The sequence below is a fragment of the Molossus molossus genome, unplaced genomic scaffold (genome assembly GCF_014108415.1).
Source record: "Molossus molossus isolate mMolMol1 unplaced genomic scaffold, mMolMol1.p scaffold_m16_p_20, whole genome shotgun sequence".
Lineage (NCBI taxonomy): Eukaryota > Metazoa > Chordata > Mammalia > Chiroptera > Molossidae > Molossus > Molossus molossus.
The window spans coordinates 28,157,536-28,185,048 of record NW_023425356.1 but is presented as its reverse complement, the minus strand read 5'-3'; the positions used below and the strand labels follow the sequence as shown (position 1 = coordinate 28,185,048).

The following is a 27,513-nucleotide window of genomic DNA, read 5'->3' as shown; positions in this document are numbered from 1 at the left end:
GGGTTGGGCCCCCAAGTTTAGGACCAAAAAAAGAATAGTGCAGTTGGTGAAGCCAACTATAGCTAGCTTACAGGTTTACTCTGTTCTCCAGGGTTTACATTCTAGAATTGAAGAGCTCACAGCTTTCTGGGATGACTGCTTTCTGTTTAGGTACCAGCCAGGTGCCATTAGTTCCCATTACCAAACAGTTGCAACTTGGGTCACACTTGTCTCTCTTTAATGCAGTTAGCAGGATGGGAAGGCCAGGGGCTGCAGTTGAAAGTCAAAGCCTAGTACAGGGTCATTAGTGACGTACAAACACCCAGTGACTCTCCAAGGCTTGCACTTAGCTTTCCCTCCATCCAGACTCTCCACACCATCTCAATGAGTTGGGTCAGCAGTGCAGGCCTTGGGGGAAGGGAGATCCACATAGGAAAGGGGAAAGGCTGCTGTCTCTGTGGTGACTTAGGCTGGAACTCCCTTTGGGAAATGTTGATAGATACAGGGCAGAAGGAGTCAGCCAGCCAACTGTAGGGAGGGGATCTCTATACCAGGGGAAGCTCCTTTAGCATGATGGAGACAGGATGGGGGGAGGAGGTCAGGCAAGATGGAGTGATTATCTCTGTAGTACCCTGGCTCTTGCCTGCTTTCTTGCAAGGAAATTTTCTATATCCTCCTCCCCAGTTTCGATCCCTCCCCTTTCCACCCCCTGCCCCGCCCTGTGCCCATCCCTCTCGGCCACTGGGTCCATCACTAGGAGCCTCCTCCCTTTTCTCCTCCCCTGCGGTTCTTTTTGTTTTTAGCTGGCATCTGGCCGGGCATAGCTACCACCCTCCTCCTCATTCTCCCCAGATCCCTTTGCTCTGCAGAGGTCCCAGTCCCTCTCCCCCCTCCCCCACTCTTTGCCCAGCTCTGACTGGGCTGGTGACTGGAAGATGCATTCCTTTAGTCCCTTCACAGCCTGCCTTCCCTCCTCTGTAACCCTAGGCTCTGAGCTCTGGCTGCTTTCCTGGTCCCCTTATAAACGGCCCCTGACTACCCCATTTGCCATCAACAGCCTTTAAGAAAGCTGAGGTGCCCACACAACGCTGACCTACATAGCTGGGTCCAGGGCTCTGGGAGGGGCTCTTCCCCAAGTCCCCTCAGCCCTGGCCCCGCCTCCTTTCTCCCGGCACTCTTCCTTCATCTCCCTATCATTACAAACCAAAGAAGGTTTGGGGTTGAGGCATGCTACCCCACCTTAAATTTGGGAAAATCAATGGTTAGCCCAGGAAAGCTTTGGGTTTTCCATGCATCCCCCCTCCGGAATATCTTGATCCTTCCTTTTGCCTAACCAAACCCCACCTCCTCCGCTCCTGTCTGGGTTTCTTCTCCCAGCTTCTGCCGCGGCTAGTGATATTGCCATCCCAGGGCCCAATCCGCCCTGTGTTGTTGTTTTGCTCCTTGCCCACGCCCCCCTCAACAGCCTCACTCGGGCCCCCTTCCCTAGCCGCGCAGAGCTCCGCCACGGGTGGGGAGCAGAAATGTTTGCATATAGCAGTTTGGGGGATTGCACTGGCCACCCAACCCTCCAGACATACATACACAAACAACTAACACACGCCCTGACTGTCTCACTCCGCCCCCAACACACACTGACACAGACACACACACAGATACTGACACGGGAACGCAGAACCAGACACCAACAGAGACGCGCACACCCAGACACTTGGACATCAACACATCCAAACCCCTGGCTCCTTTGACCGACCACAGCCCCGGTGCACACACAGACACGCTCGACGGTGTACAAGGAGAGTGCATACCCGGCACACCCAAGACCCACAGAGGCACCGATGCTCAGATATACACAGGGGTACTAGCCTCGGCTGGCGACTTGAACCCCAGGTTCCAAACAAAGCCAACAGACTCCCTCCGCCCCCGGTGCCTCTCGGAAACCCCGGCCCGGCGGCTGCCCACCTCCCCTGGCGCCGTCTCGTCCCTCACTCACCGTCCTGGGAGAGGTTGGCCCAGCAGGGCGCCCAGCAGCAGGCAAAGAGCAGGAGCAGAGGCAGGGCTGAAGGGGCCCCCATAGCGCTTCCCGGCGGGCTCCCTGCTGGGCGCGGGCGAGCCTGAGTCCCCGGGGGCTGAGGCTGGGGACCGGGGAGACAACGACGTTAACTGAAAGGGCGCCCCGGAGCCGCTTGAACCCCGGGGCCGAGGCGGGGACCGGGAGGGAGCCGGCGCTGCTGCAGTCGCGGGGATTAAATAGGACGCTCGGAGCAAACCATTCGGTTGGAGGTGGAGGGGGATGACGGGGGGCTGGACTGGTCGCGGGGGGGGCCAGTCTGCCGCATTCCTCACTGCCACTGCCCCCCCACGACCCCTCCGCGCCATCGTGGTGCCTTCCACCCTCTCCCCTGGGAGTTCCGCCACCCCGGCTTGGGTGTGGAGCTGAGGGAGGGAGCTGGCTCAGCAGCGGGACCAGGCGCGCACCCCTCTTAGGTTTGGGGTGGAGGGAGGGAGTTGGGCATGGCTCTGGGCCAGCTGGCGAGAGCGGCCACTGCAGGCCTGGACAAGGGTGTGCCCACTAGCCCGAGGTCCTCCAGCCCCGCCCTCCTCCCTTTGGCAACTGAGATCCCCAAGAGCCCTGGGGGTCCCGTATCAACAAGGTGCACAGGGGCATCTTCCCACTGAGTAACCAGTTACTTTGACCATTCTCCCAAATACTAACATCCCTAGTTCCTCTAACCAAAGGGCCCTTAGCTATCTCCGCAGCAACAATTTGTGGCCCCAGGCGATTTCCCTTGACAGGCATCTTTCAGCAATCCCACAGGTCACGAGATTTAACATGTTTCTCAATCCCTTGTCACAGAAATTACCACACTCCCCCAAAGCAGTGATTTTCCTTCAGACTCTCGCCCAAGGAAGTGGCCTACAAAACAACTCGGTAGTCTCTCCTTAATCTTTCCCATGCTTTTCCTTTCCTCCCAGGCCTTTCCTTCAATATTTTTTCTTCATCTTTCAGAAGATCTGGTTTTCTCTTCTCAAGTTTTAGTAAGATTCCTGAGTGAATGGTCTGAAATGTAGGCTCTCAGGAAGCTCCCTCTTTAAGGACCAGTGCATCTGCGACTAATGCAGTTCTTGTCCCTGAGGCCAGATGTAGTGTGGGTGAGAGAGGCAGGTGTCTATACTTGCTCTTGGCTAAAGAGTTACTAGTTCCTGGGGTTGCTGTTCTTTGTGCTTGAGTATCTCTGGAAGAGCTTTGGTACATTTCAGAAAGGGATAATTCTGAGTCAATTTGCTCAAATTTAGCTTTTGGGAATCAAGTTCTAAATTTTATAATCCGAATCAAATACTTTTACACTTAGATGTATTTTTAAAAATATTTGGTCCACCCCCTTATTATTCATGTGTAACTTAGGTCCAAAGGGTATTAACTGACCTACGCTGTTAATAGTAGAAAAGACAAGTATTTATTAGAACATGGAACAGTATAATTTTCAAAGTGCCTTCTCTTTCTATGAGGCCATATTTTGTCTTTAGAGGAGGGATTTGGGTCCATGTCTTTCAACTCCTGGACCAGTCTCCTGGGCTAAGGACTGGGCCTCAGCCTGGTGATTCTTAATGTTTTGGTTGTCTTTTTCCCCTCTCAGACAAATCAAGAGTAAGGATTTGGGAAGTACTTTGTAGTCAGTAAAGTTCTATATAAATGCTGGTCACTAATGGAGAGGCCCAGAGAATATTCTCCAGGGACGTACTTCAGGATGGTCAGATGCTGCCCCACTGTTTTTCCCTCCCTGTTTCTAGAGCTTATCTAAGGTTTCTGGGAGAAGAGTTCTGTCTGCCATTTGAACATTTCCTGAATGTCTGAGTAGTTGTTAAGAATTATTGGCAGGGTAGTGCTTGACCACCTTGGGTGGCCTCACTTGCCTGCCTTGATCCTTCTCAGTGACTCCAAACCATTCCTCTTCCCTAGGTTCTCTGGCATCTTGGAAACTCTACGAGGCAAGCATCGATGGAATAGTGTGGTTGAGGAATGTAGAGACCTGGGTGTAAGAGAGAAGAGAGGATGGTCTATGGGGTGGAGGAGGGGGAGATAGTGGGAACACTAGACTGTCTGACAGAAGTGGGGCCACGTGGGCATGAGTTTAGTCATGTAGAGGGAAGCAAGCAGCAGGTGTGTTTTCAAAAACAGAATGAGATTTCAGAGGGAAGGATCAGGCTATCCTAGTTCAAGGATCTTGATGGATAAAGAATATTATACCTGGAGTAGAAGAAACCTTAGAGATCATGTAAGTGAGCATAATAGATGACAGGTTAGCGTGTATGTGTTTGTGTGGCGGGGGTAAGAGTGGGATGGGGATGGCAGGATGTGGGATTAGGTTCCAAGTACCTTTAACTAATGGTCTTTTGCATCTGCTGCTGTGCTGTGGTCCTCTTCTGCCTGTTCTTTCATAATTCTCTAATGACTCTGCAGGTCCAGCCCTGCCCTGTACTGGAACTGCCTGGAAGGAGAATCCAGTGTGGGAGGAGAGGAGGAGAGTTGTTTTGGAGAGAGAGTATTAAGAACAAGCAATTGAGACTCTGGAATGCTCTTTTCATCCTGGCTCTCTTTCCCTTTTCTGCATCATCAGCATCAGCTTGGCAGTACTTTAGGTCCTGGGAATTGGAAGCAGTCATTGGCTTTTAGAATCATAGAATAAAAGAGTATTAGAGTTGTAAGGGACCTTCAAGATTACCTAATTAATACCCCTTGTTGAACAGATGATGAAAATAAAACTCTGAGAAGTTAAGTGACTTTCTGTGTTAACATAATGTATAATAAAGGGTTACCAGTGTTGGACAGGGTAGACACATACCACCCCCAATGGCAGGAGGAATAATAAAAACGATCCCAATACTCCCCACCCAGCAGTGTACAATTTAAGGAAGTCCTCACTCCTGCATAGCTCAGAGTTGAAGGATAGTTTCTTCTACAGACTTGGATGTCTACATTGGAACAATTCCTTATCTGTAATCATTCAGCACCCAGCATGTTACAGGCACCCTATTCACTAGGAATAGAGTTTTATAAAGAAGGCTGACCTATAGCCCAGCCAGTTTGGCTCAGTGGTTGAGTGTCGACACATGCACCAAGAGGTCGCCAGTTCAATTCCCAGTCAGGGCACTTGCCCAGGTTGTGGACCCAATCCCCAGTGGGGGTGGGGGGGCATGCAAAAGGTGGCCAATCGATGTTCTCGCTCATCTCTCATTGATGTTTCTATCTCTTTCTCCCTCTTCCTTTCTCTCTCTCTCTCTAAAAAAAATAAAGAAAAAATATTTTTTTTAAAAAGAAGACTGACCTACAAAGATTATCCTCATCACAAAAGTAAGTAAAATAAAAGTATCCATGTTGGACTGTGATCTCTATGGTTACTTACCACTCTAAAATGCTATGGCATAGAATGTGTGTTTCCCAGAGATTTATGCAAAGTGTGGAGTAGGTTGTCTGTGTGATTAAAGAACTGGTAGTCACAGTGAAAATTGGGGGTGGGGAGTGGGTAGAGAAGGGGAGTGGAGGGAAGCAGGTTTTGGCGCCTGAATGCCCCTGTTCACTCAGCGACAGCCTGGGTCACTGGGGGTGTGGAATGTGAAGCTGGCACCAGTGCTGGGCTCACCACAGCTGTGTGGGCCCTGGGCATTCCTTTCCCCACGCTGCTTCTGTGGAGGGAGGGGAGGGGACTCAGCCTGAGTGGGGTGAGTTCTACATATTCATCTGGGAGGGAGATGACAGCACCTGTAGGAAGAATAACTCGGAAGACTTGGCTCAGCTCTGCTTGGCACTCTAACCCTTCTCTGTATGACTTTTTCTACATAGATTTTCACATTGTTTTCCTCTTTAATTTTCCACTCAACTAAACCAGTCTTATTCTGCTTCTTACTTCAGCTATCCAGTTTTAATTAACCCCATCCTTAATAATAAGCTCTGTATGTGTTTTAATTCTAACCTTAATTGAATTCTAATTTCAGTCCAAACCTTAATCTATCACAGACTCTAACTACTAATCCTAATACCAAACCCAATTTAATTGTCAATTTTTACCAGTGTCTTACTTCTAACCTGTTATAAACCAGCAACTAGGACAGCAACTTGCACATAATAAATATGATTACAGGTAGCATTTATTGAGAACCCGTTGTGTGCCAACTTTGCACTGGGTACTTTACATAAGCTCTATCTCATTTAGGACCCCGACAGTACCATACTGTGGTTTGCATTATTAGCTGCCTTACAAATACAAAGGTTTAACTAGATTATGTAATTTGTAAGTACTAGATCCAAATCCACTATTTTATTTCTACTTGACCAGAAAGCCTGTGCTCATTCCTTTTTCTTCCAACAAATACTTGTTGATCAACCTCTTTCTAAAATCCTAACTAATTCTAACTGGAATGATTTCTAACATACCGAGTTTCGCAAAAGGATATTATTAGATTTTTTAAAAATAAGTAGTAATACAAAATAGAAACCAACCAACTAAACAAGCAAACAAACAAATAAACACAAAAGCCCAAATTTTCTTGTCCAGAAACCCCATGGACACTTTAAAACATTAAAGTAATGTTTTTATAAAGTTAAAACAATCAAACTGGAAAGGAACAAACTGAAAGTAAAAGCTTCCTTCTCCTTCCCAGACTGCCATTCTGCATACCCCCGGGGCATCACTCCAGTTGGAGTTGTGCAGTGCAGTAGCCCTGTCTCCCACAGTATCAGAAGGCAGATAAAGTCAAGTTAAACACCAGTGGAATCACCTATGTATGTATATGACTCAGACATGAAGACCACTGGACAATTTGAATTTATGACCCACAATAAGTATTAGAGGCCAAGGTTCTCTATACTAAGCTCTTTACATGTATTATACTTTTTAATATTCACAAGCTCTTTGTGCAGTTTACTCTTATTTTATACATGAGGACAGCAGGGCCTGGAGAAGCCAAGTTACTGGCACAAGGGCACAAAGATGGTGAATGGGAGACCCAGGTTTCAAATACAGATTTGCCTTACTCCAAAGCCTAAATTTTTAACCAGTAGACTTAGCTAAAAAGGCTTGTGAGAGGACAGGTTATTTGATTTTGCTTCTGAAGGAGAGAGAGGAAGAAGAATTACCTGTGAGACTGGACTCGGGTCAATGTGGGCGGAAACACTGCATGGGGCAAGGGAGCAAGAGACCTAGAATGCAGAGAGAACTGAGGAAGAGGCAAGAGAGCAATCAGGGAAAAGAACAGGTGTGCGTGGAGACCAGGAATAGTTTTATGATAAATTCAGAAAAAAAATAATAAAGCATGTTGTAATATGAATGCCACTATTTGCTTCAATTTCAGGCTGATGGATATATTTTGAAAAGACAGTAGACACACATAATCATCTTCAAACAAAAGTACACATTTTCAGCTATATGTATCTGTATCTGTAGCCTCTCCAACTAATCACCTCTGCATTTCTGCACTTTCATTTCTGTGCTCCAGCAATATCAAATGACTTGTAATTTCCCAAACACACTATGTTGTTTCATGCCTCAGTGTCTTTGCATATACTGTTTCCTATACCTGGACTGCCCATCTCATTAAGCCTGATAAAACTTGTGCTTGTGTTTATCCATCCAAACATTGATAAAGTGTCACCACCTCTGTGAAGCCTTCTACCCAGAGGTAATCACTCCTTGCTAGGTGCCACCCTTATGTTGAATATATACTTCTACTGTTATACTTCTTTCACTGTGTTGCAATGATTAGTCTATGCGTTTTTCTTCTCTAACTGTGAGCTCTTTGAGGGCAGGAACAATACTTTGTGACTCTTGTTATTCCTGCTTAGTGTAGAAATGGAAAAACAATAGATTCTTGCTTAATTCTAGTAAATTAAGCTGAAATAACATATTTATAAACACACAGGCTTCAAAAACCATTTTTTTTTCAGAAGCACATATGACTACATTTCATTGGTATACCCCTATAGGTATGTATATGTTCTTATAGATATAATGTATACAAAATAATGTGAATTATTCTAATATACATGTATACATATTTTCATCTACTTATTCAAGGAACATTTTGTAATGCTTGGGATTTCCTTTAGAGCCTGCTACATCCTCTTGCATGTCATCAGGTGTGGAAAATTCTCATCTTTTGAGATTGGCTTTCAATTTTCAAAATAGCCAAATGTCTTTTGAACAAAAACAAGATTTGGTTGTAAAGTAGTAAGAAATGGCTTATAAGTTGACTAATATGTTGGTTCTTAAGGCAGTTCTCAAAAAGTAGTTCTAGAAATTTCTGAACAATGTCATTCTGGTCTATTTGTTAATACAAACAAAATCAAACAGGAGTTTTATTATTGTATAGTCTCAACTGGTAAACATATAAGAACACAAAAAGTCATGTGTTTTGTTGCAGTGTATAAAAAAAATGACAAATTTTCAGGTTTAATTTTTTTTATTACAAAATAAAATGATTAGTGGATGCTCTTATTCATTCCCAATTCCCACCCATTTTTGAGCCTCATTTTATCTGTGAGAAATAATGCAAGGATCAAGGATAGGTTAATATTTAGGGGTGCAAAATACTTGATGATTAAAACCAATCGAATAGTAATGGTTTGCTTTTTAGAATCATAAAATAGAAGCAGATATTTTTTTAAAAGATGGTAGGCTCTTGAGAATACAAAGGTGAGTCAATAAGTCATGAAACGTACCTTTAAGGAACCCCTAGTTCAGCAGGGACAATAAGCAAACGCATAATTATCACACCATGTGATAAATGCTGCAGAACACTGTTAATAAGTTACTGCAGAATTAAAGAATAGGCAGAGATTAAATTTGTAGAAGACTTTAAGGAGTGACTAAAAGTTGACCAGGTGTAAAAGGATGAAAGGCGTTACAAAAGAGGGAACAACATACGCAAAAGCAGAAAACAATATAGTTAGTGTGGCTAGACTGTGAAGGGAATTTATGCAAGAGATTTCTCTTTATTCTGCAGATAAGGAGTCACTGAAGGGTCTTAAGCAGGGAAATGTCAGTGCCAGATTTGCATTTCAGAGCGATAACTCTGGCAGTGGTGGATGGATAGACTGGAGGATACATATCATTTGATTAAGAAGCCTGACCCTTCTGGAGACCACAAATCTACTAACATAACATTGCATAGGACCCACGGAGTGTGGTCTTGTCTGAACCGATGGGTAAGGGGGATATAACACCTAAAACACTATTGTAGAACTCAGACATCAATACCAAGTGTGACCAATGGGGTGGAGCACACAGATGCAGACAGTAGTGCAAAGCAACATAAAGTTGCATGGGGTTAGGTGTTGGGGTCAATGACCGGCTTCCCTGGCTTGCCAGAGACTGAGGCACTTTCCAGGACTGTCAGTGCTCACATTGGGAAAGTCCCTGAAAAGCTGGATGGATGGCCACCGTCGGCAGTGTCTGGCAGGAACAGCCTGCACTCAGTGGCAATTGTTACTCAGACCTTCTCCCTGGCAACCAGCAGGGGATCATCTCCAGGGAAGACTGAAGGGGGAGGAAAACTGAGTGAGTTACTTAATGTTTCAGAGGAAGGTAGAAGTGGGAAGGGGTAGGGGCTGGTGATGAGTCAGAAAAGCTAGGCCAGTTGAGAGGGAGGTAAGAGAAGAAAGGCGAAGTAGGAGCGAGGGGGTGGAGGTTGGTGTCTAGTCCAGGATCCTGGGCTCTCTGCTGATGTTAAGGGACAGTACAGACTCAGAACAGCAAGCATTTCAAAGAGTGATTATACATGTTTAGATTTTTATTCATGCATAGGTTTCATATATTCATTTACCATTAATGGAGGGCCTCCTGTGTGTCTGGCACTTCACACATGCTCTATCACTTAGTTTTCAAGCAGAGCACTATGATTTGTAGATAAGATAATTCCCATTTTACAGATGATGAAAATGAGGCTCAGGAAATGTGGTAACTTCTTATGAGTCATATATTAACTGCTGGAGCCGAGATCTTAATTTAGGTGTGTCTCCAAAGTTCTTGGCCATTCCCGCAAACCAGTATATCCATCTGTGTCCAAACATAAGAGTTACATGGAGCACCTGTTAAAAATAATACAGGTACCGAGGAGATCCTGGTTTTGAAGGTTAATGACAAAGATCCCCAGACTTTTAACAAGTGCTCCCGGATGACCCCTTGGCCCTGACAATCCTGCAAAACAGCACACCACAGCCTGTATCTCCTCACAAAGCTCACTGACTCCCGAAAGAACCCTATGTGTAAATCGTCCATTAGAACACAGTTGTATCAAGTTTGAAAACCAAAATGTGTCACTGAGTCTTTCAACAAATTATTTCCTTGACTATTCCTATCCAGGGACTGCTAACCTTGTTTATAAAATGCTATGCAGTCTGGCCCCTGCCTATCTCTCTGACCAGTGTATCCTCATGGCCACACTCTGCCTCCTTTTGTTTCTCTAACACACAAGCTCTGGCCACTGTAAACCACCACACAGCCTGGTCATCCTGAACTGGAACCTCCTCTGTGCTCTGTGCAGAGCTGCTTTGGCTTGCATGCCCAATTTAAATGTCACCTCCTCAGAAACGCCTCTCTCTCCCTTGCAGTCCCTTACTATTTTTAAAATTATTTTCTTTATAATTTATCTCTTGTGTGTTTATTTGTTGTCTGTACCCCTTTTCTAGTAAACACAGGCTCAAAGAGAAAAGTAACCTCAATTTTTTTCCAAGTTGTATCTCCAGAAACCTCAAAGATATTTCACATAAGGCCTGGCACATAATAGCTGCTCATTAAACGTTTGAACGAATACAGGAAAGAGTGCACTCTCACTTACCACATTTGGAGAAGAATGTCCACATTCTTTGATTTTACAATCAAGAACTTTTTTCTTAGGCCTCAAATAAACTTCCCACTGCCGTTTAAGGCTTTCCTCTCTGGTTCATAAAAGAAGATATCTTTTTATCTTTACTCGCTTGTAAATAATGTCCCTCCAGAGGCTTTAAGACTGTTATTAAAGTGCTCCTCAACCTCCCATGTAAGAGATGAAGTGTCCTAATTCTTAACCTTCTGCCAGTTCTTCCATCATTTCAGAACTTCTTCTCTCATCTTTTTTTCTTAGATAATTGGGTTCAAAACTGGTCTTGGTAGATAAGGTTGACGGTTATGAGTTAAACACGAGATGCTATTTCAGGTCCTCTTGTATGTTTCTGTTATTCTTGATTTTTAAATCTGTTTTCTTTGGCTAACTCTTGGTCACCTGTGGTCCATTTTGGTCCTAAGATGTTTTTCAGCCCAGAGCTTGTTACCACGAGAGTAGTAGTCCTTAGCCAGGTGCGACCTGACAAGATTTGCCACCAGAGCGTCCAGTCCCATGGTTTGTGTGTGGAATAGTGTCCCCACATGCACATCTGTCAGGCTGACCACTGCGGCTGCTATTCCTGTGGGGTAGCCAGAAACGGAGGCAGATGCATTTAGGTATTCTTGCTACATTCATGTGAAGTTCCTGTTGGTGCGGACTGTGAAGCTCCAGAGATGACTTCGTGTCCTGCTGGAAGAAACACCAACAGGCTCTGGGTGCAGCTGCAAGGAGCCATTCCTGACTTGACTCATGGACAAGAGCGCAGGAGTGTGAGACAGCATGGATTTTGAAGTTTGACCCCCCGGGCTTGAATGCCAACTCTGCCACTCTCTTTCCTGGAGGTCAGTTTTTTCATTTGCTAAAAATTAGACATTATTATTGTCTACTTTGTAGGCGCCCTGTGAAGATGAGGATATTTATGCAAAACTCCTAGTTAAGGACTCAATGCACGTTAGTGCCCCCTTCACTTTGGAGCACATGTGTGAGAAATGTTTCTCTGCTCTACTTGGATGTACTATAGACTCTTGCTCTGGGTTCATTGTCTGAATATAAAGTACTGCTTGCATCTAGATTTTAAGTTCCAATAAATTGTTCATTCTTACCCACGGCTCCTCGGATTAGCTGGCTCTCTGCTACCCTCGTGTGGCCACTCGGATTACTCACCATTTCTGATCCTATGCTCCCTCATTGTGGTCACTTTGCTGTAATGCAGCCTCTTCCCAGCTTGTTGGCCAAACTAGCTCCCAACTCCTTTGAGTTAAGAACATGTAAAACATTTTCTTCAGTTTATTTATATATTTAATTAATTTTTAATATATGGCTCTGTTTTTTATTTTTAATTAAATTTATTGGGGTAACATTGGTTAATAGCATTATGTAAATTTCAGGCATACAACTTTATTATAACCTGTATATTCCATTGTGTACCCACCACCCAAAGTTTAATTTCCTTCAGACACCATATATTGATGCCCCTTATCCACTTCACCCTCCCTCCATCCCCATTCCCTCTGGTAACTACCTTTCTGTTATCTATGAGTTTGCTCATTTGCTGCTTTTTGTTTTATATTCCACAAGTGGGTGAAATCATATAGTTCTTGCTCTTTTTCATCTGATTTATTTCACTTAGCATGATATTCTCAAGATTCACCTATGTTGTTGCAAATGACAGTCTTTTGTCTTTTCTTATGGCTGAGTACAGTATTCCATTGTACGTATGAACCACATCTTCTTTACCTGATCATCCAGCAAAGGACACCTAGCTTGCTTCCATGTCTTGACCATCATGACTAAAGCTGCATTATGAATACAGGAGTACATGTAACTGTACGGATCAGTGTTTTAAATTTTTTTCCAGTGGATGCCCAGAAGAGGGATTGCTGAGTCATAGGATATCTCTAATCTTAACTTTTTGAGGGACCTCCATTCTGTTTTCCGTAGTGGCTGCACTAATGTACATTTCCGCCAATGGTGTATGAGGGCTCCCTTTTCTCCACACCCTCTCCAACACTTGTTATTACTTATCTTATTGATAGTAGCCATGCTAACAGGTGGTATCTCTTGGTGATGTCAGCCTCTCTTCTCAGATAGTATTATCGCGGTTCTTCTAACTTTTTCTCATTTCTTTCTAACATTTATCTCATCTGTCAGAGATTGTGTAGGAAGCATATTACACATTTTAAGAGTTTGGATGCCAGTAAGGTCTCTAAGTTTCAAATCCTGTTATCAGTTGCCCTATTCAACATCAAATTGTCTTACGAATGCTGAAAAAACAGTATCTTACCATTGATTATTTCATCAGAGAAATTCCCTCTTTCTGCTTTCAAAGTCACATCTCTTTAAGTGAATAAGGAAAAATATACCTGTTTTTGTTTTGCCAAAGGGTAATGGGTGGAGCTTGGGTGTCCAAAATGCCAGTGCTTCAGAGTGAAGGTGAATGGACGAAGCTACACCTGCCTTGTTCCTCTCCTAATTGCACAGCATGTCCAGCAAGGGGAACGAAGGATTATTTAGGATTCAATAAGTACACCAGTTTGTTTGAAACACTTTGTGGATGAGAATAAAGGGCAATAAAGGTGGTAAGGTGACTCTAAACCAAATTTGAGAGGGCAGGACTTGAAAACCAGACACTGAAGAGTTTTATTTTTATCCCAATGTCAGTGGGAACATTTTCGTAGCAGCAGTGTCATGGGATTGAACTGCATTTCCAGGTTAATCTTCAGGTTCAGTATGGGAAAGATGGCAATTCCTTCTTCCTCTCAGTCTGTAAATTCAATGCCACCCTATGCTAAATCCCAATAGTTTATTTTATAGAACTTGACCAGTCAATGCTAACATTCCCTTGGAAAATAAAGTCAAGGGTAGCCATGATTTTAAATATGTGGGGTTTAGGGTGAGGGAGGGTTTTCCAGCTATCCCAAGTTCCTTTAAAATTATAGCAGTGAAAACATGAAAATATAACACAGGAGTATACAAATAGTTCCACGGAACAGGAGAGAGAACATAGTGATACATTAATGTGAGACCTTAGTGTATGAAGAACAGTGCTCCTCATCATACTACACTTCTAACCAGGACTAGAGGCTGGGCTGTTTAATAAAGGCATTAGAATAATTGGTTATGTTTGCCAGCTGGGATGGGGTAGGTTGAGCCCTCCCTCCAGCTATATACAAAAATAAATTTCAGATGTATTGAAGTGCTAAATTTTATAAATAAAGCACAACTAAAAGAAAATTTAAAAAATTGTAGAAGAATATGTTTAAAGCCTTCCTAAGCAAACCTGAAACCCCAGAATCCATAAAGGAAAGGGCTGACAAGTTCACTGCGTGAGTTTTTAAAATTGATGTAATTGTAGACACCATAGAGAACGTTTAAAAGTAAATTGCATAGTGGGACATTTTTATTTACAGCATATAGTTACTAAATTGATAATGTGCAAAATATCTAATAAATAAACCGTGGATGAAAGGGGCCACATGCTAACCTGACAAGTTCAAGGAAGGCCTGTGTGGTGGCCTTGCAGACTCAGAGCCCTAAAATGACCATAAAACATGGTCTGAAATTAAAAGTGTTTAACTAAAAGCCGTTTACGGCAGGTAGTCATGTCCTAGGCGAGAATCTTCTCTGACAAAAGTCAGTCTTTATCTTCACTGAGTCAGTCTGTTGTCTTTTACATCTACGATAACATACCTTTGGAATGTCAGGGTAGTTTCACTTTTTCCAGATCTCTCAGGGCACAACCAATGCACCAAGGTAGAGACCATAAATCCTCTCATTGTTATTGGTATCATGTTAATTGTTGACTGTTAACTATCCTGTACCCACCTGTGTAAAAGATGTATGTGTCTATCATTTTACTTTTCATCCAATCCCAGAGGTTTCCCCACTTTGCTTTCTCCCGCCTCCCTAATCCCTAGCCAGTGGATTTCATGTAACCCACTTGTGTCTTCTCTTTTGATTGGAATATATAAAATAAGGTGCAAAACTACCATTCTCTGGAGCATTTTTCAATCCCTTGAGATCTTTTCCTGACAATTTTCAATAGTTTGGCTCAAATAAACTCAAAAATTCTTTACAGGTTTGAATGTTTCTTACATTGACAACTCATAAAAAGAAAAACAATTGAAGAGGAAATTGGACACAGGATATGAGTAGAGATTCTTTTTTTTTTCTTCTTAATTTATTTGTGTTACAGATGTTTCTCCTTTTTCTCCCCCAGACACCCTCCTCTCTATCCCACCTCCCAGCGTTGTTGTCCATGTCCACTGATTACGCATACATGCATATAAGTTCTTTGGTTTATCTCATCCCCTCCCCACCCCCGACCCCTCTCCTTTGAGGTTTGTCAGTCTGAACCTACTTCTTTCTATGTCTCTGGGTTTGTTTTTTTTCACCAGCTTTTTCTGTTTATTATATTCCACAAATAAATGAGATCATATGTTATTTTTCTTTCTCTGACTGGCATATTTTGCTTAGCATAATACTCTCCACGTCCCTCCATGTTGTCTCAAAGGAAAAGAGATCTTTCTTTTTTACAGCTGCATAATGTTCCGTTGTGTATATGTACCACAGCTTTTTTATCCATTTGTCTATTGATGGACACTTGGGTTGTTTCCAGATCTTAGCAATTGGAAAAAGTGCTGTTATGAACATGGGGGTACATATATTCTTTCTGATTGGTGTTTCAGGCTTCTTAGGATATATTCCTAGAAGTGGGATCACTGGCAGTTCAATTTTTAATTTTTTGAGGAAACACCATATTGTTTACCACAGTGGCTGCACCAGTCTGCATTCCCACCAGCAGTGTACTAGAGTCCCCTTTCCTCCGCACCTTTGCCAGTACTTGTTGTTTGATGATTTGTTGATGATGGCCATTCTGACAGGTGTGAGGTGATACCTCATAGTTGTTTTAATTTGCATCTCTCTGATGATTAGTGACATTAAGCATTTTTTCATATGTCTCTTGGCCATTTGTATGTCCTGTTTAAAGGGGTGTCTATTTAGGTCCTCTGCCCATTTTTAAATTGGGTTCTTTGTCTTCCTTTTGTTGAGTTGTATGAGTACTCTATATATTTTGGAAATTAATTTAGAAAAAGTTAAATTGCCTAGTAAACATCTGAAAAGATAATTAACTGCATTTAAATTTTGAGAAATGAAAGTTAGAGCAACTCAGAGAACCTGGATTGTTAAAAATTAAAATAATGGGTAATATCCAGTGTTGGCAAGTATTTGGGGAAACAAGCATCTTCATTTATTGTTAGTGAGACTGTAAATCTGTGAAGCATTTTTGGAGATATTTTGGCAGTATTTATTAAAATTAAATATGGAAATGATACCATTATAATAACCTGGTTATTCTATAACAAGAAAGGAGTAAAGGAGAGACTAGATAATATAGGCATGCCATTTATATAGCTTTGCCAGAAAGCTGCAGTTTAGATGCATGCTCATTAAGTCTGGGTGATGTGGGAAGGTGCCTGCCTGTCAATCACAACTGGACACATAATTGACCAGAATAGGTGTGGCCACTGGAAGGGCATGACATCTGAATATTTAAACTCCTAAACAAAGAAAGTTCTCTGTCTTGGCTCTCTCTCTTGCTTGCCCGTGCTTCTGCCTCTCCTGTTGCAGGAGGTGCACTCCGCTGCATTAGCCCACATGGCTCATGGCCCTGTGGGACCCACACAGTGGACCGATGGACTGAATCTAGCCTGATGCCTGATGCTATGCTGGACTCAACTCCACCATGGGATGGAAACTCTGGACACTGGCCCTGCTTCTAGCTCTGCTGAAACCCCAGCTGCGTGTTTTCCAGGACTGGTTTAAGGGAATGGGGACTATAAACCGAGAGACGTAACTCCATCAAAGTAAAGCCTTTTACCACATCTCATTCTCCCGAGTGGATCTTAGAAAATTCCTTTTCTCAAGATATCACAAGAACCCCACTCCCACTAGTGATGGAGACATTGAACCCACTCGATTCTCTAGCAACAGAAATACGAGCAGTGCTATTTCCACATATCTGTGCTATGGATCTATTTACACATGAAAGCTACGAGTTACGCATATAGAGTTGATTCGTGTCTTTGTTTCTAGTAGTGAGAAATGGAAAACAACCTAAATATCCATCAATAGTGAATTGGTTAAATAAATTATACTATAGTCATACTTTATAATAACACATAACTATTAAAAATTATGAGGTAAATTTTTATGTACCAACATGGAAAGATAACCAAGATATATTGGTAGGTAAAAATACAAAAAAAAAAAAAAAATACACATAGTATTATCTCTTTTGCCTAAAATAGGGGAAAAAAAGGCTATGTTTATAATATACATTTGCCTATGTTATATTTCATATACATTTAAATGTGTATTTAAATAAATGAATAGGTACTTACTGGATGTATGATCTTGGGTAACATGCTTAACCTCTCAGTATTTTATTCTCCTTATATGGAAAGTGAAATAATAATAATACATATTCGCTAGGGCTATATGATAAGGCTTAAATAAATTAATCAATTTAAAGTGTTTTGAATAGTGTCTGGCACATAGTAGGCACTTTATAATGTCCTATTGATACCATTGCAATTCACCTAGTTATTAATAACAGGAAAGGAGCAAAGGGAAGGCTAAATACTATAGGCATGTCATGTAGGCAGCTTCGCCAAGAAGCTGCAACTTTACACTCCTCACAGGTCCAATGGAGGAGAGATAGCATCTTGCCCAGTAAAGCTGGGATGACATAGGGAAGGTACTTGCCTGCCATTCACACCTGGGAACAGGTCATTGAGCAGAATAGGAATGACCATGGGAAAGGCACAAAATTTGTGATATTTAATTCCCTACCAGGGGTGGGGAACCATTTTCTGCCAAGGACCATTTGGATATTATAACACCTTTGCAGGCCATACAAAATTATCAACTTAAACATTAGCTTGCTATATTTGGTCAGATTAATTCGGTGAGACATGTGATGTTAGTTGGTACTGATTTCATGGGCTTTATATGGCCCACGGGCCAGACGTTCACACCCCTGCAAGGAGTTAGCGACCTTGTGCTCTTATGCTCTTGGCTCTCTTGGGATTCTTGTTACAGGGGGTGTGCTCTCTCAGTTTCCTTGCATTTGACCACATAGCTCATGGCCATGTGAACCCCATGCACTATGGACTAATGGACTGTAACCAGCCTGATGCTGAACTGGACCTGGCTGCAACATGGAACAGAAACTCTGGATACTGGCTTTGCTTTCAGCTCTACAGAAACCCCAGCTATACTTCTTTCAGGCCTGGATTAAGGGAATGGGACTTTGGAAACTCAGGGATGTAATTCCATGCAAATAAGAATCACTCATCCTTCCATGAGAATCTCAGAATATTGTTTTTTTTCGAGATATCGTCAGGACTCCACCCCCAGCACTCAGTAGGGAAAGGAATACTCCAGTTTGTCCAATAACACTATTATTCAGATATATGTTAAACTTGGGAAAATAAGTTATTATTCTTGAGGTGGGAATAGGATTTAAGACATAAGAGGGGGCTATAATTGTTTATATTATATGCTCAATTAAAAAAAATCCTTATTGATTTCAGAGAGAGAGGAAGGGAGAGGGAGAAAAAGATAGAAACATCAATGAGAGAGAACATTGACTGACCGCCTCCTGCATGCCCCCCATAGAGATCGGGCCCAACCTGGGCATGTGTCCCTGACCGGGAATCAAACTGCAAACCTCTTGGTGCATGGGTTGACGCTCAACCACTGAGCCACACTGTCCAGACTGTATGCTTAATTTTTAAAAAGTGGTCACGTGCTTATGTGTCGAGTAACTAAAAAATATTTTTAAAAGCTTATCTAAGGAGGTCTGTTAAAGAATGATTATAAAAATCCAGGAACAAAGTCAAAGGGTCCTGAGCGAAGGCAGGAGCAAAGGGAAAGAAAGGAGGCACAATACTTGATGTTGGTTATGGGAAGCCAGGGAGAAGGAGGCATGGGTGGCTCTCAGCCTGGGGTCTGAGTGATTGCCTTGGAAAATCCTGAACCATGGGAAGAAATAGTAGAGTCAGGAGAACGATTTTGGGGAGTGTAGTACTTTAGGATAGAGGAAGATTAGTACTGTTTGAACTATGTTGAGTTTATGCTTATGGGAACCCATCTAATAGGACATATTCAGTAGACTGGAGAAAGCTGATGTTTCAATGACCACTTTCAAGTAGAGCAGCAGAAGAAGTTTGATTCTCAGGTCTCATTTTAGCAGTTTCCATCTAATATTTCCATGATAAAAACAAATAATTGTGGCGTTATGGAACCGTCTCTGGGCCTGGAAGAGAGAGACCTGTTCTAGTCACTCAGACTGACAAGGGTAAAAGGAACTCAAGATGCTGACCGACTGGGAGGAGACAGACGTGCACAAAATTGATTGCAGTACAGTGTTCTCAGCGCTCCAATAGCCATATGCACAGGCTGTGTAATAGTGTGAAGATGGGTGTGATTCCATCTGCTTAGGGTTATAGTAGATGTCACCTCATTTTCTATATCTTTCTTGTTTGTTTAGGGAACTGTACTTTGGCGTTGTATAACATAACCAGGGTGGGAGTGGAAAATAATAATAAATGAAGTTGAAAAGAGGGCAAGAATCAGACCATAGATGGTCTTTAGGCTCTTCTCTGGGCAATGGACGGACAGACATTGAGTGGGGTTGCCTTCAACAAAATCACAATTGTTCTGTTTGTGGTACGGCAGATCAGTAGCAAGACAGCAGGAATGCTTGCATGTAGACAAATGAGGGGTTATTAAAATATTTAAATAGCTCTGGTTATAAAGGATGAACTCTCTGAACTATGCCCAAAGCAATGGAAATAGAAAATGATAGGCAGAACTGATAGAACTCTGTTGTTGATTAATTTTGGAGGATAAAGATGAGGGAAGGAGCTTTGACAGACTTCATGTTTCCAGCTCAAGTGACTGGATAACCAGTTCTTTCTCCCTAATACTGTTTTTATCAAATCAGTCATCTCTTTTCCATTACTGTTATGTAGCCAGTACTATTACTGGAGTTCAGATCTCCATTTTAACTTTCCTTGACCACTGCAAGAGCTTCCTCACAGAGCCCTCTTGAAATTATTCACCACACAACAACCGGAGCAATCTGTCTAAAATGCAAATGAAGTCATAGTTCTCCCTTACTTAAAATCCTTCACTGCCTCCGCATCTCCTGCAAGATTAAAATCAAAGGACTTTTACGTGACATATGAAGGTCTTGAGGGTCTGTTCTTTCTAGCCACATTGTTACTCCCTGCCTGGGAGCTTGAACTTCAGCAGCTCCTCATGTCTTGTCGTTTTTTATGCAAACAAGATGATTCAGGGAACATCTTTGCTCTTGCTGTTCCCTCTGCTTAGAGTGCCTTTGTTCCTTGGTTTCCCCAACACACACACACACACACACACACACACACACACACACACACTCACACCCTCCCCACCCCAAGCTCCCCCACCCCCTCAGGTGCACAACTGTTTGTACTTTAAACCATGGTTAGGTCTATAGCTCTAGAAAACGTTTAGACCGCTCAGACAGGGTTAGTTTGCTCATGTTTGTTATTGCTGGATATATCCCTACAGTTGGGCAACTTTGTTTTATGATTCTATTTACTTTCTATTTCTGACCAATTTTATTGAGGGCAGATATGGCATCTTTATTATTTTTGTGTCTCAACTGTGTAGCACATTTCTTGGTATATAGCATATGTTTATAGGTTTGTGGGATACATGAATTAAAAAATGAGTCGGTGAGTGGTGCTGTCATTAATTAAATTAGTGGATTACAAAAAGTAGAAGAATTATGGGAATAAAAAGGAAAATTTATGATTATATCATAAATAAATTTTACGGAAATGTAATTTTAGATTTGTACATTTTATCATTGAGATACCTTTGACTCCTTCAGGTATGGCTATGTCAAGGTGGCTAAATGAAGCAATCTGGCTTTTAGGTGAGAGGCCTGGTTTTAAGGTATGAATATGGGAGTTTTCAACGCATAGTTGGTGGTGTGTGCTATACTACTACTTAAGATCATTCAGGGAGAAAATAGAAGACAGCCAGTGCACACTTGATGGCAATGTTTTGACCCACAGAAGAAATCAATTAAGAGCACACATATCCACACAAATACGTGCGCGCGCGCGTGTGTGTGTGTGTGTGTGTAATTGAAACAAACATTTTATGAAACAGTGCATGCTTTTATGGAAGGGAGATGTCTTCTGTCATTTTCTTCTTTTAAAAAATTCTATCTTATTCTACCATGTCCTGTCCTATCATTTCTTTCCTGTTTAGTAATATAAAAATGCTGTTAACATTCTGACTGGCAGTCTGATAACTACAGCTCTTTGGAACACTTACATTTAAGAAGAAAGAGAAATGTTGGTGAAGGAGACTGACAAGGAGGGGCCAAGAAACAGGAGACAAGTGGGAAGAGGGTAGTGTGTGTCGCAGAAACCGGGGAGTGAGCGTTTTCGGGAAGGAAGGTGTGGTTGCCAGTGTGAAATGCCGCAGAAAGGTCAAGTGAGGCTACTGAATTTGATGACTAGGAAACTCTTAGTAACTTTAGTGAACACATTTTAGCATTAGCTAGGTTGGAGTCAGCTGAGGAATGGGTGAGGGAGAAAGGGGAAGAACCTGAGCATAACCTCCTCTCTGTAAAAACAGAGCCTGCCAGGCACTATTCTACTAAGGATCGTTTCATCCTTTAGTTCATTTCTTAGTTATAAAAGACCTTACAAGGTAGGCATTACTGGTGTGAGTTCTTTAAATCGCATGAGCAAGCTGAGCCTCAGAGCTTATTTAGGCGACATGTGGTGCATTATCACACAGTGAGCTGTAGAACTGGAATTCAAACCTTGGTCAGTGTCAACTGTCCATTCTGTAGCTTGCCAAATGGACCATAGCAGTTAGTCTATTTTTTGTATATTGGATAAGTTATTTAATTTCTATGGGTGTGAGTTTACTAATCTATGTAATTATAGATGGAGAAGCTTGACAGAAATTATAGACTGCAGAAATACAGAAAGTAAAGAGCATTCACCCACTTAGCATTATCAACTTAATTTTCAAACTAGTGTTTTTTTTTTTTTTCTTCTTCTTCTTCATTTATACAAGTAATTAGAGTATATGGTAGAAATTCAACGGATGCACTAGGCTAAAAATGAGACTTAATTATTTTAAAATCTTTTTTCCATTTTGAGCATTCAGTGATTCTAGGAAGAGGTTATTTGATCTGTTTTATTTTTCTCACTTACCAGCTAAGACTGGATACTAAGCATTTTGCTCTCCCCCCTCCCTTCCCTTCCTTGCACTGTGCATAGAGACTATATTGGGTATTCAAGAGTGATTTGGTGATACTATGGTGGGATAAATGACCACTGAAGTAAGAGTCAGAAGACCTGGAATTGACCAGGTTTTTCATTGTACCAGCTTTGTGAATGACTAGCGGACTGATCTTGAACAAGTCATTTTATTTATGTGGACATTGTTTTCTATGTTTTGCAAAGGCAGGGAAGAGACTTGTAAGGAAAAGTCTCAAAATCTCACTTTTTGGGACAAATTATAATGAGATAGCCTGTACCTCTTACTGAATACCTTCTGTAGGACACTTGCTTTGATTGGTCACCGTGGTCAGAACACTGTGCCTGTGACTCCCCTCAGCCTCAGCACTTCTGAACTGACTGATGTTCTGCAAGCTACTTCAATGTGTTTGATCAAGGAGTTTGTTTTGTAAATGGAGGATAATGATGATCACTCTTTTTACAAACTAGGATAGTTCTGATGGTAAAATGAGAGAAAGAATTTAAAATACTTCTATCATCGTTATGACTACTTTTAATACTGTTTCTTAGAATTGTAGACAGCCTGAGAAAGGACCTTGGAATTCATCTACCACCTTTTAAAAGAGGAGAATCTGAGCCTGAAGGAGATTAACTGGTTTACTCAAGGTAACATGCTTCCCCTTAATCCTGACCCTGTTTTCAGTGTGGGGACTGAATGTTCTTTAGGGCAAAATTTAGAAGACAAGGACTGACTGTTGTGTGGGATAAATTGTGTATAGACCTCGCTATGACTTGTCCATAAGAGGTTCCTGGGTAAGGACAGGTGTAGCCCCTGGGATTGAACACTTCATGGTCACGCTTTTTGTTTAAACTGATGCACTGTAAAAGATGAACACCTGTCTCCTCTGGCCCTTGCATAGTCTATTTTACTATGGTCCCCTCAAGTCTCTTTCCAGGTAGACTTGAATGAGAAGGGGAGCTAGGTAGGCAAGAGAGAAAGAAAGCCCTGTTTTCTCCTACATTAGGCAAAACCAATGTTCTTGAATCCCTTGGCTTATGATCACAGAATCGTAGACCCCTTAAAGATTCATCTTTTAATTCTTTGGCCTTGGGCATAGACTATCTGACCCTTTAAAGACCAGAGGCTCGGTGTTGACTGTGAAGATCAAGGAGCCTGGTTGCTAGCCCATCCCCATGGTAATTCAATTCTATAGGGATTAGGAAGGTCCTACTTAGGTTCTTCCAGTTTTAAAGCCAGTAGTGCATAGAGACCCAGACAAAGAAGTAAGGTAGATACATGTGTGTTATAGAGTCAAAAAGATCTGAAGATGTGTGGAGGTAAACACTACGTAGTGGGGAATCTGGTACATAGCCTGGTGGGAAGTGTCCTGAGAACTTGTGCTATATTTGAGTGGTTCATGGCTGGCCAATAGGGTGGGGCTTCCCTTTACAGACACGTGGACCTCCTGACAAGTTCTTTAACCAGCACCTTCTTACTAGCCCCTCACAGCAATTCGATCTCAGGCTAGCACTGTGTTCTGTGTGTCAGGTTGTCAGAGTTGCGTAGGGTAGATGTGCTAAGAAAGGTCTATTCTGTGTTTCCTTGCTGTAAAATTATTATATGCACTATCAGTTTCACTTTTCTGAGCTCCTCTCTAGGTCCTCGATGGAAAGGAAGTTTGGTTGGAGAATCTGCTTTTCTTCAGATGTTAGAGTCTTCTCCTTGCATTCCAACCTGACTGAATCACTTTGGTCCTGTTCTCTCTCAGATCTCATTCTTGGGGCCATAAGGATGGGTGGGGAAGTGTGAGATATTGTGATTATAGTCATAGGGTTAGAAGGGCACTTAAAGATCTTTCAAATGAAGCTCTTCATATTGTCCTGTTGCTCTTCACTTGGCTGTCACCTCCTCTCACAACCTAGAAAGAACTATTTTGAGTTATGATTGAAGCCCACGGGTGGTGTCCAGAGCTGTGGGCCATAGAAGCACACACTGTGAAGAAAGAGGAGGGAGTCTGAGCCAGCTCTCTGCTGTTATTGTAATCTTTCGAGTGGGAGCACTGTGGTGAATACTGAATCAAAGTCTTTAAATTAATGCATTGTCATTGGGACATAGAGGCCAATTGTCCCTTTATGTATCTGGGAATCAAATAGGAAAAATAAATGAGCTGAAGGTGAGGTAAGAAGGACTTAGATTAGGCATTCAAAAGAAATGGATTAGTGGAACCTATAACCAACAGTAATTATGTATTTGTCTTCTCTAGGAAGCTTTTAAAAATAGGAATTTATTTATTTATTATTTATTTATTTATTTTTGATCTGGGCTGCTGCTCTTTATACAGTTGTGGGCAAAAGTAAGTTTACAGTTGTGAATACACAAAACACATAATTTATTCTTGTATTACTATTTATTACTTATTATATTATAGTAGTAAACCTACTTTTGCCCACTCCTGTGTATGGTTATGAAAGAATAGTCACTTTGATTTTCCTAGAGAGCCTCTAGCCAGCCCAGACAGCTGAGAAATCCTCATTCTGTAAATTAGGCAGCCTTGGGAAGAAGAATGACAGAGACTTGGAGCTAGGGAAGGTGGGGGAGGGGAGACAGGTATTCATAGGGGGCTGTGTGAGGACCATCTGTATTTCATTAGGGAGCTGCCACTCTCACCTTCCTTCCTATATGTAAGCGCTCTCTCTCTCTCTCTCTCTCTCTCTCTCTCTCTCTCACACACACACACACACACACACACACACGTACCACTGTTCTGCCTCCTCCATCCTTAATTCTAGTGAAGATACTGAAGGAACATCACATCAGACTCCCAGTAGCTCTTCCCCTGGCTGGACAAATACAGCTCTCAAAGCTGAGAACTGGACTAGTCTCCTGGAACCCAGCTTCCCTGCCAGCCTCTGCCGCTGTTCACACTGTTTCTTTACAGAAGCAACTCCTTTGTCTCAGGGATCCAGGGTTTTCCTGAATCCCCTAGCTATGCCCAGCCCCTCTCTGAGACTAGCTGAACTGGGATGGAACTACAGTGATGGGGAGGGGGTGGAGGTAGAGATGGCTTCTCCAGGCTCTGCTGGGCAGGGTGTGCTCTGCTTAGTTAGCATGAGAATAGACACGCTTTTTTCCTATCCTCTCTTAGGGATGGAGAGAAAAGGGCAGCACAGGCTCTAGCTCTGTCCTACTCTGTCAGAGATTCTGGGACTGGGAAAGTGACCATCCTCACATTCTTCCAATCCTCTGAGGACCCGAGGACCCTGCAATATTGAGAAAAGCTTTGATGGAGCCGGCTGGTAGATCTCCACTCCAGATTTTCCAGCTGTCCTTGTCCCCACACCGCTGAGAGAGCAGGATGCTGAGATGGCTCTGTGATGCAGAAGGTATGTGCTTTTTCAGTTCTGGTGCTGATGCTGTGTATGTGGTGAGGTCTCTGTGGCGCAATGGGCGAGCGCGCTGGACTTCTAATCCAGAGGTTCCGGGTTCGAGTCCCGGCAGAGATGATCACCTGGCAAGTTCCTCTTTTATTTTTTTATGCTGTCATGCTAGGTTCATAATTATATTTATCCCTCCCTGGAGGCTCTGGGACGGAGAAAGGAAACCCGTTTGCTTGGGAGTTTTGGACCTCCTCTCCTTTTCCTTTTCCTCCCTCTTCATTCTTTCTCTGCCTCTCCCCGGCTGTTTCTCATTGTTAGTGAAGGCTCAGATGTCTGCTGCCTCTCTCCTCAGCCTGAATGACACAGCCTTTGCATCCTTTCCTTCTCAGCACTGCTACAGCGACCGAGATGCCAGGCCGCTGGTTCTGGAACCACGATGGCTCTCTCCTTTTACTCCCAAAACACAAAAAGGCAGGTTGTTCCATATGCCAACGAGGAAATGTCTAGTTGTCCTCTAGGTAACACCTGACCTAGGCAGGTCAGGAGGTGCATGGGGTCATGCAGAGGATACTTTCTTCTGCTGTCTTTGTCAGTGATACCTTTGCGTTACTAGAGCTCTTTGTGTGAAAGCCCATCACTCCCTTCCTCATCGGCAGGCTGAGATGTAATCACTGCTCTTTGTTTCATTGGAATGAACAACACAGCAGCACACTAATTACCAGTGGCGGATGAACTCGTCTCCAGAAACCCAAAGGTCTTATACGTAAGTGCTCTTTACTGTGAGAAGTTTTCAGCTTTTCCTGTTGGCAGGGCAAGCTTTGAGGGTTGCATCTCAATGCTATTTTTATAACTCCCGGTTTCCAGCAAGCCACCTTCTCACTGCCTCTCTCAGTCCGCATTCACTTCTGCTCTTTTCTTCTGTCTCACCTTCAGCAAGATTGGGAGAGAACTTGGGTTTCTATTTTGGGCTGGTCTGGCTCCTGGCTCCCTTGTATATGGCAGCCTCCAGCCTGTTAGCTAGAGGGTAGCCCCGAGCCAGGAACTGACCTCCACCTCCCGTGAACCCAGGAAACCTGAGAAGACCTATCTCTCCTCTTACTGCTCGAGTCAACATCTTTCCCACGTGAGGCTCTTGAGGGGTGACCAGAGGACACATTTTAGCCACATTCGGCTCCGAGGAAGCTGGGGTAGAGTGAAGGGGAAGAGTCCACACACAATTTAAGCACACCAACACCAAGAGGTGGGAGTTGATAGAGTAGACAGAACTCTGGAGGGAGGGAGACTGATGCTGTTTGCCTTTTGGACATGTGTAGCAAACTGAAACTCCTGAAATTCTTTTGAAGTAAAGCAGTACTTAAAAGGACTTATAATTCTTGCACTAAGAGCCCACAGAGATTTTCCTCTCTGAGTTACCTTGGTGGAATGCCAATTCAGATATTAACTACCCCTGTCAGTCCCATGGACATGCCCTTTGGAGGGTGCTCTGTGGACCAGAATTCCTGTGCAGACCCTCTGGAGCCTGTCTTTCATTCTTAGCTCAGCATCCTGGGGTAGGGAACATCTGGCCTGCGGGTCATATAAGGCCCGCAAAATCAGTGCCAGCTAACATCACACGCTTTACCAAATTAGCTTGACCAAATATAGCAGGCTAATTTTTAAGTTGATAATTGTGTATGGCCCATGAATGATGTTATAAATATCCAAATGGCCCTTGGCAGAAAAAAGGTTCCCCATCCCTGCAAGCTTTGTCCTGAAAACAAAAATTGGTGTGTGTGGAGGGGACAGGGCATGGGAATGGGGATAGGGGTGAGGTAGGGAGTGTAGAGAAGGGGCCTGTTCTATTTTTCAACCACATCCAGAATTCTTCATCTTTCAAGTTCCTCTTGCATTAGTAGATAGCAACAGTAATGAGAAGTGAGGAAGTTGTTCTTCTGTCACTCTTCATGGTTGGGGCAAAATCTAGGTTCATTATGGC

At 42.9% G+C, this 27,513-nt stretch overlaps 1 protein-coding gene, 1 long non-coding RNA gene and 1 other non-coding gene across 8 annotated transcripts in view; 2 read left to right on the top strand and 1 right to left on the bottom strand.

Moving 5' to 3' along the window:
- CADM3 (cell adhesion molecule 3) overlaps positions 1-2,231 on the bottom strand; it is a 28,912-nt gene extending 26,681 nt beyond the window's left edge. The window contains exon 1 of one of the 2 annotated variants that reach the window (XM_036272275.1): positions 1,973-2,231. In XM_036272275.1, the coding sequence (XP_036128168.1) occupies positions 1,973-2,054 (82 nt within the window). In that variant the 5' untranslated portion in view covers positions 2,055-2,231. The remainder of the gene's footprint in view (positions 1-1,972) is intronic. The other variant, XM_036272276.1, reaches the window with a different exon arrangement.
- The window catches only part of LOC118637121, a 73,808-nt gene that overhangs the window by 14,447 nt on the left and 31,848 nt on the right, over positions 1-27,513 (top strand). The window contains exons 3-7 of one of the 5 annotated variants that reach the window (XR_004960887.1): positions 5,276-5,332; positions 20,786-20,850; positions 22,731-22,826; positions 25,307-25,544; positions 26,195-26,301. This is a non-coding gene — a long non-coding RNA (uncharacterized LOC118637121). Of the gene's footprint in view, positions 1-5,275; positions 5,333-7,921; positions 7,961-20,785; positions 20,851-22,730; positions 22,827-25,306; positions 25,545-26,194; positions 26,302-27,513 lie in introns of all 5 variants that reach the window. The other 4 variants (XR_004960886.1, XR_004960885.1, XR_004960888.1 and 1 more) reach the window with 4 other exon arrangements.
- TRNAR-UCU lies at positions 25,591-25,664 on the top strand. The gene has a single exon. It is a non-coding gene; the product is annotated as a tRNA-Arg (tRNA).